General features: G+C 36.1%; 2 protein-coding genes across 2 annotated transcripts; one reads left to right on the forward strand and one right to left on the reverse strand.

Moving 5' to 3' along the window:
* Window positions 1-5908: 5908 nt before the first annotated feature.
* FTA (farnesyltransferase A) lies at window positions 5909-9379 on the forward strand. Its single transcript, XM_008224316.3, has 5 exons — window positions 5909-6223; window positions 6756-6865; window positions 7350-7470; window positions 7655-7750; window positions 8711-9379. The coding sequence occupies exons 1-5, from the start codon at window positions 5990-5992 to the stop codon at window positions 9143-9145; spliced, it is 996 nt and encodes a 331-aa protein (XP_008222538.3). The 5' UTR covers window positions 5909-5989; the 3' UTR covers window positions 9146-9379.
* Window positions 9380-10259: 880 nt separating this feature from the next.
* On the reverse strand, window positions 10260-16261 carry NTH2 (endonuclease III 2). Its single transcript, XM_008224315.2, has 11 exons — window positions 16136-16261; window positions 15162-15298; window positions 14897-15015; window positions 14213-14276; window positions 12800-12927; window positions 12409-12475; window positions 11854-11945; window positions 11530-11667; window positions 11351-11455; window positions 11124-11207; window positions 10260-10674 (listed from the first exon to the last, which is right to left on the reverse strand). The coding sequence occupies exons 2-11, from the start codon at window positions 15295-15297 to the stop codon at window positions 10531-10533; spliced, it is 1077 nt and encodes a 358-aa protein (XP_008222537.2). The 5' UTR covers window position 15298; window positions 16136-16261; the 3' UTR covers window positions 10260-10530.
* Between the last annotated feature and the right edge of the window lie 2272 nt (window positions 16262-18533).

The following is an 18533-nucleotide window of genomic DNA, read 5'->3' on the forward strand; positions in this document are numbered from 1 at the left end:
ATGCCACCAATACATGTACTGCTCGGCACCTTAGTTGCAATTGAATGTACTTCATATAATTATACTTGCCACTGTTTAATGGTAATACATGCCTATGTGATTATCTTTCACGAACTCAATGGTACTCACCCATTTTTTTATGACATTATGCCATATGCACTGCCCCAATACTCGGCTAAGCACAAACATTCTCCAAAGTGCTACTACATCACTGAACAACTAAGTCCACAAAGGGGTACCTTACCAACAAAAGATATTCACCCATAAAATGGGTTCTCCATTATCACTGTCACAGGTTCAAAACGACATCGAGACCAAGAGGCTTGAACGACATTGAGATCGAGACGGCCGGAACAACATCAAGACCGAGATGGCTCAAACTACATTGAGACCGAGATGGCTCGAGCGACACCCTCTCCACCTGGTACCACCATGGTCAAAGCTAGATAAGGAAAATATTATCTCCATATATGTGCTCAGCTTAGCCACACTATCTCCAATATATCTCGCCATGCTTAAAGAGATGGAAAATTATATCTTCATATATGTGCTCGGCTCGGCCTTATAATCTCCATACAGGTGCTCGGCTCGGCCTTATCATATCTTCACATATGTATTCGGCTCGACCTTATTATCTCCATTTGTGTGCTCGGCTCGACACCCTCTCCATTTTGTCACACCATCTCCAATATGTCTCGCCATGCTTAGAGAGGGAAAATGATCTCCATATATGTGCTCGGCTCAGCCTTATTATCTCTATATATGTGTTTGGCTCGGCCTTATTATCTCCATATGTGTGCTCGGCTCTACACCCTCTCCACCTTGCCTTACCATGGTCAAGGAGAAGGAATATTATCTTTATATATGTGCTTGACTCGGCCAGACACTGGTCTTACTTGAAAGTCCCTAGCCAAGAAGCTATTCTCGACTGTGAACTTGGGGGCTTCTGTCGACACTATGTTGACCTCACCTTCCCCATTAAGCAAATCCTACCAATTAAGGAATAACCCTTGCTTGTCATACATCACATCCCACCAAACAAGGAGTAGCTAGCCCCCCTCCTATGCCTTCTCAAGGCCCAAGACCCTAAATTAAGAGGAGCCATGCAAATGTCCCAGCCATCAATCTGTCTACTCCAACTTGGACTATATAAAGGGAGCTCACCACCTCCAAGCAAGAGGATCGGCTGCAACTTCTTCACTTCTCCAAGAGCTATTCAAAATTCTCCCAAGCTTTCTATTTCTCTTCTACTAGAGCTCTCAAGCCTCTCTCCCCATATTTCTCTCATGTACAATATAATCTTCATATTCAAATACAAATACAAAGCAATAAACTACAGTGGATGTAGCCCCATTATAGGTGAACCACTCAAACACTTGTGTTATGTGTGTGATTATGTCTTAATCCGTTAGGTACAAATTCGCCCACTAACAAAGTTGATTTTTCTAGTACTTTCATCATGATTTTGCCTTTTAGTTCCTCACTCATTAGTAGGTGTATTTTTGCCCAGACTCTGCATTGCAGTTTCTAATTTGGTTATATGATTTTATTGGTTTTGGTTGTTTCTTACTAGTTGTTGTCATGAATCTTTTAGTTTTCAATTGCTGATTTGATTAGTTTAGATTTCTTTTTACTAGTTGTAGTCAGGTAGTTTTTGGTTTTTAGTTATTTTGGGATGTGGCTTACTAGGTACTGCATTGTAGTTTCTATTTTGATTACATGATTTTATTGGTTTTGGTTGTTTCTTAGTAGCTGTTGGCATGAATTTTTTGGTTTTTAGCTTTTGTTTTTGTTTGCAATTTCTGTTTTCATTTATAGTTTTTTTTTACATTATTGATATCTACATTATTTTATTTTGTATAACTCTAGAGCTAAGCATAAGGGATTTGGTACAAATTTTGCATGTATCGATGTTGAAATAATTTTATAAAAAAAAAATCATTGATTGTTAATATAAATATTGCGTAACTGACAAAATTTCATAAAAATAAGGTTGGTGTAGTGGTTTGTGAATGAGGCTACTCTCCTTTGAGGGCCAAGGTTCGACTCTCTTCAAACACACTAAATTTCCCATTCTTTTAGGTATGAAGGCAACATAGATGGTTGGCCGGTAGCTAAAGGAGTGGGTGGAGGGCAATGGCGGCTGGCGAGAAGGGGGATTGCCGAAGGTAGACATGTGGCATAGTGTGCTTGACTTAGAAGGAGTGGCATAGTGTGCTTGATTTAGAAGGAGTGGGTGGCGGGCAATGGCTGCTGGCCCAAAAGGGGAATGCCAGAAGTGAACATGTGGTGTAGTTTGTATGAGTTTTATTTCGTACTTACATAATTTTTTAAACATATATGTTTAAATGAATGTTAACATTGTGTCACGGCCCGCATGTTCAAGGCCCAGCCCGTTTGATTGATCATGCTAGACCTCTTAGCCCACATGTCTAGATTCGATGTACAATAGTAGGTAGATTACGGTTGGTGACAGTAGTAGGTAGATGCCGGTAAGTGACATTGTATCTTAGCCACCTACTGTGGTGGTAGGTGGGATAGGAACAATATATAAGGAGGATGTCACATTGTGTATCCTCACCTCACAACTTATAAAGCATTTGAGTAGTAATATTAGCATATATTCTCCCAAACTCTCTTAAGCTTTCTTATTGTTCTTACTCTTGCGATTGTTCTTGCTTTGTTCGATCTTGTGTTGTAGGAAGGAGGTTGACTTAGCTTGTTCGAGAGGTGATCAAGTCTAAGGCTACACGGAAGGAAGACTCCGAAAAAGTCATCCCGTGACAATTGACATCCTTACCCAGACAATCAAAAAGCCAAGAAGAGATGTTTGCTTTCCATCGATTGGAAAACCTCTTCTAAAACCCCAAAATTGACTGCAACTTCCAATTTCTATTTCATTTGGCCAAAATGTTAGCATCAACAACCCATGCATCCCTGGCAGTCAAACTACCTCATCTCCTCCAACCCTTACCCTCAATCTCAAACACACACATGGAAGTCATTTCAGTTGAAACCACAAAACCCAGAAACAGAAGGCCAAGACCCTTCTTTTCTTCGACCCATTTCCAAAGCCTTAACCCCAAATCATGCTCTTTTCGTACAGTCCTCACAAAGCTTAGTGGTAGTGGTGGTGGTGGTGCGGCTGATGCCACCCCACAACAGTATACTGTTGATGTGGTGGTGGTGGTGCGACTGATGTCACCCCACAACAGTATACTGTTGATTTATGATTTATGGCTCAACTTATGCACTTGCACCAAAGGCATATTCCAAGTGGGATAGCTGCAGAAGAATAATAGCTTTAGCAGAGGAATATTGGGCTTTGGCAGAGATGGGAGCACATGAGAGACAAAAGCCATACAAATATGGTTGGCTTTCTAACTTCAGAGCTGGCCTCTTAACTTTATTAGTTGGCCTTCACTTGTTGGCTTCTCAATAAATGGAGAAGCATGGCAGCAGCTGGAGTAGAGGAGTAGAGGAGTAGAGGGAGAGAAACAGCAAGAAGCCATTCGGCCAGAGAGAAGAAAATTCTCTCAAGTTGTCTTTGCTTTGTATTTTCAGTTTTTTCTCTTCCTATTGTGAGTGTGTGAGCTTGGGTTATTTGGGTCTTTGAGAAATACTCCGTCGTCTCCAAACTGGGTGTAGGCATGGCCGAACCAGTATAAATCTTGGTGTTCTTGTTGGGGTTGTTTTTATTCTTCTTATCTCTTGTCAGTTGTTGTAATTTATTTTCACTCACAGTTGGTTGACGCTTCCGCACAACATATACTCCTACTGTAAGTTCTCATCCCCATACTTTTATTATTATCAATAATTCTATTTTTGGTGATTAATATATTTCATGAGGAGGAAAATTGTTAATCTGATTCTTGCCATTTTTATTTTATGGATACCGAAGAGATAAAGTCTAGTTCTTTGGGTAATGATTATGATGCCTTGTTTATTTGGATGCTTGGGCTGGACCATGATTCTCTTGATAGAGACCAGGCAATAGTGGCACTCTTGAAATATTCACTTGTAGGAAAGAAGTATGTTGATGCGATTATGCAGTTTCATGTCCAGTGATTTCGCTAACAATTCTTATAAAGTTGTATACATATATTTGAGAAGAAAAACAAACATAAACCTTAACCCCAAGCTAAACCATAATAACAAGTAAAACCTGTAACCCCAAACTATACCCTAATAACAAGAAAAATATAAAATGAAGAAAAATCATGGAAAAAGAAAACCCAACGAGGTATTGATCAAAGAAAAGATAGGGTACCTTTACAGATGGAGAAAACTATTCATCTTTTGCAGAGAGAAAAGCTAGGGCATATGCAGAGAGAAACTAGAATATGATGAAATCTTTTTTTTGGTGGGGGGGGGGGGAAGATTTTGTTATTTATTCCTTTCACCTTAAAATCTATCAAAATTTATCACTCAATGAAATCCTTCCAAATATATGAATTTTTGAATACACCTAGATTTTATTAAACTTTTTTATAATCTTAATTGAATACACCCATATTTGTACGGACTTTTTAAAGTTAATACAAGTCTGAATTGAATACATCCAGACTTGTAGAAACTCTTTTAAAGTTCGTATAAATCCAAATTGAATACACCCAAATTTTTAAAGTCTTTTTAAATTTTCTAGAATCCTAATTGAATCCACCCCCATTAGTCATATACCCATTCTTAGCACAAAAAATATAAATAAACCCTACACCATTTAATTTCTATAAACAAACACAAAAAAAACCCAAAAAATAACAGATCTATTTAATTTAATTTTAAGTATTAAATTACTTTGAGGCCCTATTAGTGTTTTGGGTTTTTTAGGAGGTTTTGGAGTTGGGCTTGTTTTAAGAAATCAATGACAGTTTTCTAATTTATAAGAAGTTAAAAGCATATTTGTTATGTTGTAAATGAGCTTTGGGTGTGTTTATAAAGCCCATTTCATGTAGGGTATTTTTGTAATTTGAACTCCTATATTGGGTATAATAGTAAATCTCCCAATAGTCAAAGGACTTACATCAACGAACAATAATGACTACAACCAATTTTATTGTTTTGTTGGAAATGACTACAACCAATTTGGGGATACACATTTTGGACGTATATCAAATTATGTATAGTTTTAGGGTTAATCATTTTATTGGTCCCTGAACTTAGACCCGATTTGCATTTAAGTACCTCAATTTCGAAATGGTTCGTGGTCCTTTAACTTCACTTTCGGACAAATGGTCCTACCACAATTTTGTTAACTTTTTCATTAAATGCAGGGGCAAAAATGGTATTTTATATTAAAACCAAAAAAATGAATTTAAAAAAATCATATCTTTAAAATAACAATAAAAGAAAATCAAATAAAAACCAACAAAAAAAAAAAAAAGTTTGAGGGGAGTAGAAATCGGGATAGAGGGTGAGAGAGAGAGTTCAATTTTAATTTTTTAGTTTTTTAATTTAATTATTTATATTTTAATCAATTTTTAACAAAATATCATTTTGCCCCTGCATTTAACAGAAAAGTTAACAAAATTAACGGCAGGAACGTTTGTCCTAACGAAATTGAAATTGAAGGACCAGGAGAATTATTTTGGAAATTGAGGTACTCAAATGCAAATTGGTTCTAAGTTAACGATTAACCTATAGTTTTAAGTAAATTTAGGTTTTAGCTAAAAAAAATTTCACTTTTAGAAAAAGTCAAAACTTTTTCAAAAAAGACAGAAAAACCTCTCAAGTTTCAAATCAAAGACGCAAATATAAAGATTCCTTAGAAAATCCAAAATAAATAAGGATAATTTTGTCCAGTTTGACTTCTTTTACAAAATTTATCGCTCCTTTGTGTTTAATATCTCCCTGTGCCCCACCCGTTTGCCAACTCTGATCCGGGCTTTAACTCTTTTACTACAGTCCAGAAAGGAAGACTCGCCTATACATCTCTCTCTCTCTCTCTCTCTTTCATCGGCTCAAAGGAAAGGAAGAAGCTGCGAGAGAGATGGAGTCGGACGAAGAACAAGAGTGGGTCCCATTGAAGAATAGACCGGAGTGGTCGGACGTCGTTCCGGTTGAGCAAGACGACGGCCCGAACCCGGTCGTCCCCATAGCCTACAAGGAAGAGTTCACAGAGACCATGAACTACTTCCGAGCCCTCTACAGAGCAGATGAGCGATCCCTTCGTGCCCTTCAGCTCACCACGGAAGCCATCAAATTGAACTCAGGAAACTACACTGTGAGCTTCGTCTTTGAATCCCAATCTCTGCATCTTTTTCCGCTTTCCAGTTTTTTGAGATTTGTTTGGGTGGGGCAGGGAAGGGTTACTCTGTTTGGTTGCTCAGAAATTCTGGGAAAGTGAGATTTTGTGTATTCTGACATTAATAGTGTTAGTTTCTCTACTTGAATGTCTATCTTGAAGTACCCAAAAACTTTTACTGAGGATTTTTCTTTTCTATTTTAAATCGTTGGAGGTTTTCTTTTTCTTTTTCCTTTTATGCTTTGTTTGGTTGCTGATAAATACTAGGAAAGTGTGAAAGGAAGGTACTTATCGAGGTTTAGTATCTTGTCATTCATTAGGAGTTGATCATAATTCAAAATCCCATAGTTTTAGTGTTTTTTCATTTTTGTTTCTTTGGTTGATGAGAAAATCTGGAAACTGAAAAAGATAACTCTACTAAGTAGTTTGGCATCAATGGGATGTTGGGTAGTCGTGAAATACGGACAAAATTCGTAGTGCAGTGTTCAAATTGTCTTTTTCTTCTGTGCAGGTTTGGCATTTCAGGCGTTTAATACTGAAGGCGCTTAGTGCTGATTTACAGAATGAACTTGATTTCACTGAAGATATTGCAAAGGCTAACTCAAAAAATTATCAGTTATGGTGAGCTACAAGTCTTTCTATACTTTGTTGCCATTGAATTTCAGCTGGATAATTGTTCTATCTCCAATATGTGTGTCTGTGTGCATATGGTGTTCGAGTTTTCAACTATGCTTCTGTTTCAAGTTTAGATGGGTATGATATTGATCTTTAATATAGTCTATTTGGCATATGCATGAGCTCTCCAACAGGCCAGAGATTTCTGGCAAAGAGCCTTGGTTACATTGATGTTGGACAGTTTAGGTTGTAACTTGTAAGCAATTTGAACTTACTATTGCAGTTGCTTATAGCTGCTGATTATGAAATCTTCAAGGAATATGGACAACGATTATTGTCATGATTCATACCTCAGTAGTTAGTAGTCTCTGATGTCAGTATTTTTATTTTCTTTCTTTACTGCTTCTATTAAGTTACGTTGTCATCAAATATTTCCTTAAAACATCTATGAGTTTACTAGCACTCCATAATTTATGAAAGATACTTGTAGGCATCATAGACGGTGGGTTGCTGAGATATTGGGAACTAATGCTACAAGGCAGGAACTTGAGTTCACCAAGAAGATACTTTCCCATGATGCTAAACATTATCATGCTTGGTCTCATAGGCAGGTATGTTTCTTCCTTTGACCCCATTGTGCTGAATGCAAGACATCAGGATCTTCCTTGTATTTGTTTTTAGACCTGATTCTTATTAACGGATGAGCACTTTGAGCACCATTGCTCTTAGTGTATACTTGGTATTTGGGTTTTACAAACAGGATTTTATTTTCATTTTTGTTTGTTTGTTATGCAGTGGGTTCTTCAGGAGCTCGGAGGGTGGGAGGATGAACTTGACTATTGTCATGAGCTCCTTGAAGAAGATGTCTTTAACAATTCTGCTTGGAATCAGGTATGCACAGATTATAGATATTCTTTACCTGCCATTTGGTTCTAAGCCTCTAACCATATAAACGCAGAAAATGAAGTTATAGCCTTGTCTAGAATGTGGAGCGTTAGGATAACTGCACATATTGCACGTTGGATCTATATTTTTATAAAAGAAGAAACAAAGAAGTGTTAAAAAACCCAACAAACTAATCAGTCAACAGCAGGCTGCCAGTCAAGTAGAATGGATGGTAAAGGAACATCCCTAAATTCTGATGAAATTGATGCCCAAAGAGAAGAAAGAGCCCTCACTCTTTCCCAGAGCTCCTCAATGTCCACGCCCCTATAACCATCAAAATTCCTTTTGTTTCTCCCTGACCAAATTACCTACAAAACAGCGAACCTACAACATCCACACTAGAGTCTAGACTTTTTCCCTTTGCCAAAAGCTTCAGTGTTCTCACTCAGTAAAGAGTAACAGTCTGCAGGGATCTCCCGACTTAACCTTGCTTCCCGAAATAAAGCATACCACAACTATAATGGTATTGGACAATGAACAAAAAGGTGATCAGCAGTCTCCCCCTTCAATATTTGATGATTGATCTATTGCATTGTTACGTTCTTCATTAGGAGATACTGCAGGCATCGAAGGATGTAATCTAGAACCTTCTAATCTTTTTAGATTTTCTGAAAGAAAAAAAATTTTAAAAAAAAACGAAAGAGCTTGTGGTCTGGTCATTAGTCTAACTAGAAACAGCATTGCTATGCATCTTCCCACTGGAATTTGCTACTCGTAAACAGTAAAGAAATGCCTTCATGTAACCAACGAAATGCCCCTTCTAAGTCTTATAAATACTGCATTATGGCCTTCTGCTCTTGTTCAAGTGCTTTTGAGGTTTGAACAGTAATTATCTGTATGTTCACTTTGCTTTGTGTGTATTAGTGCATGTTTCTTCTTTGACCCGGATATGCTTGTTTATAACAGAGAAATTTTGTCATTACAAGATCTCCATTCCTGGGAGGCCTAAAAGCTATGAGAGAGTCTGAAGTGTCTTATACTCTGAAGGCCATTGTAGCCCACCCTGAGAATGAAAGTTCATGGAGATACCTTCGGGGGCTTTACAAAAATGACAATCAGTCTTGGATGAAGAATACTCAAATATCTTCAGTATGCTTGAAGATTTTAATTGCCAAAACCGACTGTATCTTTGCTTTAAGCACACTTTTGGATCTCATATGCCATGGTTTCCAAGCAAGCCAAGAGTTCAGAGATGCTGTGGATGCTCTAAGAAATTCAGACTTGGAACAAGCAGAATCTGACTTGGCCAAAACTATTTGCTCTCTCTTGGAAACGGTCGATCCAATAAGAGTTAACTATTGGAAGTGGCGTAAGAGCATGCTTTGCCAAGATGCTAATTAATAGAATTGTGACTGAATAACGTGACTTTTGCAGCACATCCATCCATTAATTAAAGATTCTAGTCGAAGTTGAGTGCAATCTCATGTGTTTTCGTGGATATATATGTTGTAATAGTAGAAAAACCTTGTGTTGCAATCTGATGATCTTTTGACACCAAAATCTAATTTTAAATTGTGGAATGATTGTGATAATGTACATGATGCATATATATCCCAATGGGAGCTTATTTGTATCGATAAGGTGTCCATATCATTGTGAATATTGATACATTCCAATAGCAACCATGGTAGGAATCGATAAGGTGTCCATATCATTGTGAATATTGATACATTCCAATAGCAACCATGATAGGAACAGGAATCGCTACGGAAGCCAAAAGAAGTAAACCTTTTTTCTTTTCTTTTTACATAGATTCCAACCTAAACACCTGCTACTTTCCCACACTCCAACCCAATGTTACTGGAGCAAGAAGTCATAAGCATAATTGAGGATCAATAAGAGAAATGAGGGACAAATAATGTCGTCAAATTTTTCTAAGAGGGAATAATTGAGCGCTTTCTTATGAAGTTTACAATATCGATCTAAATTCTAATGGCAAATGATAAAAGTTGAAAATAAATTCCTGTGAAGCCTTTGGACATTACTTTCATTTAACAGGAAAAATTGTTCCAACTGAAACAGTTATAAATCCATATCATTTCACATCTCTAGGTACGTCGTCCCCATTTAGGTTTGAAGAACCAGACGTTAGTATTAATTATTTTTTATATACTTTTTTTATTTAGTTTTAATTATTAAAATAATACTTTTTTCCAGTACGAGTGAAGAGGAGAGTTAAGCATATTATTATATTGCCACATAAACCTTCAAATTTTATATTTGACGTCTCCCTTAGAGATGCTCAAACACACGTCAACCAGTGTGTTTTTTATCCTAGCTTATTGTCTTTTGCCATTGCTGACAACCAGGTTTCAATTTGATCCTTGAATATAGAGTTGTAGGGCAAAAGCTCAGGTGTCTTTTCTGTTAGAAAACCCTCCATCTGTTTAAACAATGCTTTTTAGCAAGACTGGAAATCATATAGGCATCTTACTTCTGCTACCATAATCACTTATCATAATCTTCCAATTATACTTCGATGAAAATTATATAGATCTTGACCACCTGAATTTGTTATACAATGCCCCAAAAACTATGCCACAAAAACTCTCCCAATTGACACCCTTTCCCAATTTGCATTCCCCTTTTGCCTAAGTACATGAGGTGGTAAGACACAATTTTACCTTGGCAATCCAGGAATCCATGAAATTGTTTAGGGTTGAGATATATGTACAAAAGGCAGGCAGAAGAAGACATAAACTGATTCCCCTCTGAGATTCAATTTGTCAAAGCTTCTTGCTCAAACCAGACTTCTTTGACTTGGATGATGGGCTTGAGGCCTCTTTGAATGCAGATGGGCAAAACTTGCTCACACTGCACACGCCACAATGAGGTCTGAGCGGAGTGCAAACTGTCTGTCCAAATCCCACCTGTTCATATTAAAATAAAGAAGAAAATGCATCATTGTATAATATAACTACCCGTCAATGGTGCATATTTTTGACGATAGAATAGAAGAACAAAGAAACAAAAGGTTATAGATAGACAAAAAGCAATCAGCATTCAGTTCACTGGAAATGGTTTATTGCTCAGCATAAAAGTACTAGTAAAAAATGGTGAAGTAATAACTTCACATCAAAGACTCAGGAATGACCCCTTCTTAACCCATTTCTAGCAGAGGGTATGCTGTGGTACAGGAAGGGATGCCACCAGTTCAACAAATGCAAACACGCGTTCACACATCAACACACACGCAGTCAACATGTATGTATCATGAGTACAAACATGTGTTTGTGTGTCCACACTAGTATTAAGGGGAAGTAATTTGTAAAATTTGTGTTTAAACATGTCATGGTATTGAGAAGTGAGCTATGCATACCAAAAGAGGGTTTATGGGGTCCCATTCTTCCTTCGGAAGCCACAATTGCAATGCCTCTCTTGTTTGCTCAGGATTTGAAGTTTTCTAGAAAAGAGATTAAAAATTATACATTGATGCAGTGTATTTCAGTATAGAAAACAATATGCAAAATTTTGGAAGATCTTATTTATGAGAATGAATAAAGTTCAGTACACATGTGTGATGCTATCACAAAAGATGCGTAGTACCTGTTTTCTGCCTTCCTGTGACACCCACCCAAGCCGATTGCTAATGCGGTGCACATGAGTATCTACACAAATTCCTTGGACATTGTTCCAACCCACATTCATAACCTAAGCACCCCACATCAGAAACCTTAAGAACCGAAGATGGCAAGCTAATTTAAATAAGTACAAACCAGCCCTACCAAATGAGCCATCTTAGGACCTATTCCTGGTAGTGAGAGTAGTTCGTCCAACGAGCTAGGTATATCTCCATCATACTTCGTGAGACAAATTTTTGCAATTTTCTTTAAGTTAGTAGCCTTTCTGGTATAAAACCCAACCTGCATTTAAGAATTTTAATGATATGGTGAAAATTTCATAAAATCATTGAGCAAATTGAAAAAATTAAAATTTAACTTTGCAAAGGTAGTAATTATGGTGGTTCACCCCCAATTTTGGACTAATTCTGGCCAAATGCGAAGGTTTCTTTCTACACCATTTGCTCAAGTGGAATTGAAAGAACATACCGGGTAAATCAAGCTTTTAATGGTTGCTTCATCAGCTTTGTCAATGGAATCAGCAGCGAGCAGATTATTTTGAAGTAGACGCTGAATTGCTCCTACACCCCAAAGAGACCATAGAGTGGCAGAAATATAACTGTAAGTAAGATGCTGAGCAACAACAACTGAGAAGACTCTGCTGAGCAGAAGATGAGTAACATGCACACTTTTGGGACCAAAAGATTATAAAGTTCTATAACATTTAGATTCCCAAGTTATGCTTGATAGATTCAGTACTAGCCATTAGTCAACTAATTCATGTAAAAGTGAAAATGGAAAAGCTTTCCAGGCAGTCAGATAGGACAAGTGTCAGCATGAAAACAAACAGTGGCGTAAAATAAGATATCTATTCTTTTTTTATTTTTTTTATTTGTTGATTCTTTGTAACAAGAATGTGACACCTTTCACCTTTTTTCCTCCAGTCCACATACAAAATTTGTTCATCAAGGCTTTTTGTCAATGACAATGAACTTAAAATTGCAAAGAACTTGCATATCAAAAGACAAAAGTGTACAAACCTACCATGAGTAACATTATCCTTCGTTTGGCTTGATAAGAGAGAAGACACCAAGACAGCAAATCTTCTTTCCTGATTTTATATTGTTTTTCATAGCATAACATAAATATTTCATGGAATAAAAAAGCAATGATAATATGAAATCTATCAGAGGGCATTTTATCATGAAGTGAATGTTTGAAACAATCAAGATTAGGAATTGACAAGGGTAAAGCTATAGCTCTGGACTTTGCTAGATGTTAGGATCATGGCTATCAAGGACCTTCTTCAATATTATTTGAAGCCAATATGTATCACCATGAAATAGAAAGAAAGATTTTAATCCAGTAAGTTGAAATCTTCCATAACCCTACATTTCATTCAAATTTGTACCTTAGGAGGTGAGGAGAGTTATACCTTAGGAGGAAGAGCACTTCCAGCTTTCTCACAACCCATACTGTCTACTGGTGCATCTTCAGAAGACCTCATTTTGCGGATCCCTTCAAGGACTTTCTCCCAGTTAGCAGGTGGTTTACCTGTGTCAACTGAAATGAACTTAAGCTTATTTACACTGACATGTAAGAAAGATATTTAAATCGGAAAACCAGTTGATTTATAGTTCATCTTCCTCCTACTAGAGGCAGACATTGTCCTTCTCTTCTACAATTAGGTTAGCTTTATGTGCAATTATTCAAATTCAAAAATCCTCTTCATCATTTGCCATTCTTGGAAAGTATACATAATATATTTTGATGGTAAACCTATTGGGAGAATCCTCTTTGTTATCTAACATGCTTGGCCAGCAATCATGATATTTTATGATGGTAAACCAATTGGTTAGCATGACCAAAGGAGGTTATTTGTCATCAATCCTAACTTTAACAACTAGTCACAATTATTTATTTATTTATTTATTGGTGAGAGAGCCACTAGTCACTATTTGTTAATCCTGAGATATAGTTGTGATTTCATGCTTCATCAATACAAGTCAGCATTTAGTAAGAGTGTTGGCCCAAATAAAAGATGTTGCACATATGTATACTGCATGCCAAACTTCCGAAAAATGGCAACATATTTTTACTAGTGCAAAAAGGAATAATTAAGGAAAAGAGATTGTCTCAAAATCTAACATGGCAAAAACATAATTGACGTTCTTTTTATCTTAAAAGGGCGGTGGAGGGAGAAGTAAATTTGTACAAAGGCCCAAGTTTTTACCTATATAGTTTCTTTCACTTATCAAAAGAAAAGGTTCTTTGTCTACCTTTGTAATTATTGTCATTATAGGGAGAGCCCCCTCTCAAGCAATCATACAGCATACTTCACAGTTAATTCTTTATTTCTTTCATGACACAAAAGATTAAAACTGAAAGAATAAAAAAACCACCGGGTTAAATTTGCAGATGTATTTCTTAAGATGAAACCTCATCATGAAAGGTGCAAAGATTCCCACTAGTAAAAAATTCTGACAGAAACATAAAGTTCTTCCTTAACAAAAAAAATAGAGTGCTAAAAATTTGTCAAAGTACTTAGTCCTGTGATAACGAAGGCAAGACGAGATGAAATGCTCAAGAAAGAAGAGAACACATGCAATAAGCAACGCATTCAGTGTATCAATTTGAAATGATAAATGCACAAGGACTGCTAAAAAAACAACAATATTTTTTAGCTAGGACAGAGTTTAATTCACAAACAATTTCTTAATGAAGGGAATCCACTGGTATGAACGGAAGGTACTTCATAACTATTTTCATCTCGTCATCTATAAGCAAGAGCTCATTTCACCAGCAAACTAAATACACCTAATCATGTGTCATCAAAAGAGGTACTTACTTGAATTTGTAGATGCACTCACTTTAGTATATGCGAATTCTTCAATGTCAGGTGGGGCAGCGAGCTGCATGGAAGGAACTGATGTGAATTATGACTACTCCTTGCTTAAAAACTATGCAAGATTAGCTTCAAGGTTGCGCCATACATCATTGATCCAATTAATGCTACTCAACCTTAAGCAGTTGGTTATGGTTTTAGTTTAGCCCCATATTTTCTATATTGACTAAAAGTAAGTTTATTTAGTCCAACTAGACGCAAGATGAAACCAATTAGCCAGTAACATGTGCATTAACTCACATACCATTTCATACAATATGTAAAAATTTATAGCTTAAACTTCATTACTATAAAGTGAAGCTCCTTTTCTGGATGCAGAATATCACAGTCAAAACCAAATGGTTATTAGGTGTAAATAAATTGAAACCAAGTGTCAAAAGAAGAGAGGGGAGAAAATGAGGAAATGAACTTGTGGAGTGGGAGAACTGTATGCGTTGCACATATATGTATCCATCTAAAATCAGAATCCATGTAAATGCTAGTTTCAACTTTCAAGTAACAAATCAAGGATACAAACAATTAACACTTCCTAAAATGAAAGAACCCATGTATCCAGATAAAGTTATTATATATGAAGCAATTAAAGAAAACCCATTTCTTGATTTATTAAGAAGTAAAAATTCTCACTTTTGGGGCATGAGGTTTTACTTCAAGATGTATTTTTTGAACTTCTGTCTTTTTTAATCTCTTTCTCCTCGTAAAAACACGAAGCTCGGGAGCTGAAACATCGTTGGAACCTTCAGAACCTGAAATTTTCACAAATAAAAGTATCCAACATTAAAACAAAAAGAAATGAAATTGGAATAACCCAAAACTAGTATTAAAAGGTAGACAATGAAAGCAATGGAGGGCAGCGGAGAGAGAATATGAGGAAACTGCAGTTTGGTCTGACCTGGGTTTGGCTCCGAAGTGGGTATCTCTGTTTTCGATTGAATGGCAGAGAATCTTGTTTTGGGCATTCTGTTGAACTGGATTCGACCAATTGCAAAAGCAACCGTTGAGGGGCTACTCACACGAATTTGGAACATTCTGGGCTTGGAAGGATTATGGAGGATGTCATTAAGTAATATTTTTTTTTATTCCAATTTCATTACGGACTTGGAACTGGAAAGGTTTACATTAGATTTCAAATGATAGATTCCCACCTGAATTTTTAGGCATATAGTAGATTCCTACCTGAATTTTTAAGTTTTATTATTAACTACTTAATTATATAAAGTAGGGAGTTTCACTAAAACACCCAAAATGGGGGTTGAAATTATAAAAAAACCTAAGCACTATTTAAACATATAAACACACCCAAAACCCATCATTACACACACTCAAAACCCATTTATAAACACACCCAAAAAGTTGACTTTGGGGTTAATTTTGGGTGTGTTTCATGTTTAAATAATTTTTTTATAAATCATGTTTAGGATTGAGTTTATTTATAAATTTTATATAACGCAATTTACTAACTATCACGTGCCCAGTGATGGACTCAGGATCTGAATCCAGTAGAGTTTTAGTGTAAATGTTCCAAAGAAAATTTAAGAATGGGTTATTTTTCTTATCTATTTTTTTCTCTTCCAAATTTTATTTCTTTCTTGGAAAAATATACTTTGAATGATTTCAATTTGTCATTTTTTTATGTATGTTTTTGAGTGATTTCAATTCATAAAATTTCAAAGCAAACCTATGCCAATTAACCAAAAAAAAAAAAACCACAACCACCTAATCAACAAATAAGCAAAAACTTCATCCAACAAATCAAACCAATACATATAAATCATAAATTTCATCCAAGCAATTACAAATTTGATTTCCATTAAATTAAAAACAGCATACATCATCCTTATTTTGATTTTAAGATTTAGAACTCACTTGAAATGAGAAATATCACAATTACAGTAGGTGGGATTGGGGAGCTTGGCCTTAGGATTTGAGAAAAGAATAATAGCAATTGGGAGATGTGGGGTTTAAGGGTTTTTGGGATGGGAAGATTAGCTGGGTCGGGTGGGAGAGAGTGGAGGGATACGTAAGGGTTTTTTATTTTAAAAATTTGCCTGTCCTAAAACGACGTCGTTTTGCCCAACATGTTAAAAAAAAAAAAACACACTCTTGCGTGTGGCTTTCTCCCTCTTCCTGTCAGGCAAAACATCAAGCACTTGGAGGGCAATCCAAGGGGTCTCATAGCCAGCTCAAGTGGACCTCCAAACCTATTTCTATGGCTTCCATGGGGTCGTTTAACCCTAATGACCCCATTGTGGGTCCATCCTTGCACGTGCCTCTCTTGCATGGAGGGATATTTTAGTCCATCTACATATTAGGTCTAAGGGCTTGTTTAGTCCTAAAATATCCCTTCACATAAAGAATACGTGATACATTCTGATGAAAAATTGTAGTTTAGTATTATTGTTATTATTTTCAACTGTTAGAAAATTGTTATGGCAATGCACTGACAGTGAGCGAAAGATATTTCTCCCAAAGTGGTTAACATATGTATGTGTTATAAATATTCATATAACATATTTCTCACTGATTTTGTTGAACATAGAAATTCATTTTCTACATATTTCATAGTTTTGCAATTTTAAGTGAAAATGACAAAATGCCCATGTATGTTTCATTATTTATCTATTTTCAAAAATAATAGTTTTATGCTCTAAATGCACATAAAACATGTTTCTCATATATTTGTGAATGTAGAATTAACACGTGCAAGATTTGCACAACATCTAACCATCAAGTCACCCAAATTTTGTCCCCTGACTAGTACTTAGCAAATGCAAACCTAGTTCAAATGAAACCAAATCCTGGCCTATAAATACAGCCTTTTGCTCTCAGACTTTCTAAGCATTCACACAAAGCTTCTGCTTACAAATATGTTATAAGTTAAAGAGAGAGACTTAGCACAAATACTTTTTTTTTTAATCACAAACACTTTCTTACACTTTCATACTTTGGAGATCCAACTGAGGTTCCAAAACTCTTCAATTCACATCCAACACATTTGTCGTAAGTGTATGAATACCTTTTTATAGTTCTTTGCCTTAAGAATTGGATTAAACAAGAAGAACCCAGAAATGCTTTTCAACGTCATGTATGTAACTCAAGTAATTTCATACTTATTTTCTATGATATTGCTTAAACCAGTTGTACTATCACAATCTACATGAAAATGCTTCAATTTAGGTTTTTGAATCACACAAAAAAAAAAAAAAGGTTTAGAAATGATAAAGTTATAGGTAAAACAAAATTGATACAAAATATGGAAAATCCCAAATCACAAGAAGTTCTTGAATTGTTCTCATGAAATTCTTAGTATTTTAAAGCTTACGAGATTAACTTGAATTTTTGGAGATTTTGGTGAATATATGAGTAACATGCTGAGAGATAGTGCACTATTATACTCAATAGAGGTTTTTGGTGATGGACTCATATATTTCTGTGACTTGTACTTATTGGTCTAGTATGACTCATGATGCTATTTTCAAGTAATGAGTATATGCATGGGATTGGGATGGTCTCTACTTAATATCAACATAATTCAGTTTTAGTACTTTATCTTTACCTTTAAAAAATACAAGTGACTTGCACTATTATTTCGGTACTGTAAAAGTTTATGTATGAATAATTTGCTCTTGATCATGAATAAAAGTTTGGATTTAAAAATAACTACAATGATTTTTTGTTTTAAATGGGGAAATTTTGTACTTAAAAAACAAATGGGGGAAATGAGGGACATATAATAAAATAGAGTGGTGGAAAAAATCCTAGTTGTTCTCTTCCTTTGTGAGCCCCAAAGGAAAACTCCGTAGGGAAAGAGATTGGGGAGAGGAGGAGGAGGAAGAAGTGTCATTGTCCCTCCTCTCTTCTCATTTTTTTTTCCTTTTGGGTTAGTGAATTAGTCCTTTGAGGCGATTAGTGATGGAAAAGCTACACAAATTCTTCATTCTTACAAACTAGTCGCTTTTTGTATAGGGGTCGCTCTCTCGCACGCACGTGAGGAGAGCTTAGCAATATTTTTTAGGGTTAGGGTTTCTTCTTACTTCGTGGTGTCATTGTCGTCATGACTCCCTCATGCCTGCATCAGACTCCAAGCGTTGGTCTCCTATCTCACCAATGGTTGTCGGTGCCTCTTCATCCCCCTTCGTGTCTCATCTTGTTAAGGTTTGCCTCGTGGTGGTTTTGGTTTGCTCGAGTGGAGAGCCAAAAGTGTCAATTAGTTTTCTTGGTTCATGTTTTATATTATCTATAAGGCTATCTGAGAGCAGGTCTG

This window comes from Prunus mume, linkage group LG2 (assembly GCF_029339155.1).
Source record: "Prunus mume cultivar Tortuosa linkage group LG2, ASM2933915v1, whole genome shotgun sequence".
In the NCBI taxonomy this organism is placed as follows: Eukaryota; Viridiplantae; Streptophyta; class Magnoliopsida; order Rosales; family Rosaceae; genus Prunus; species Prunus mume.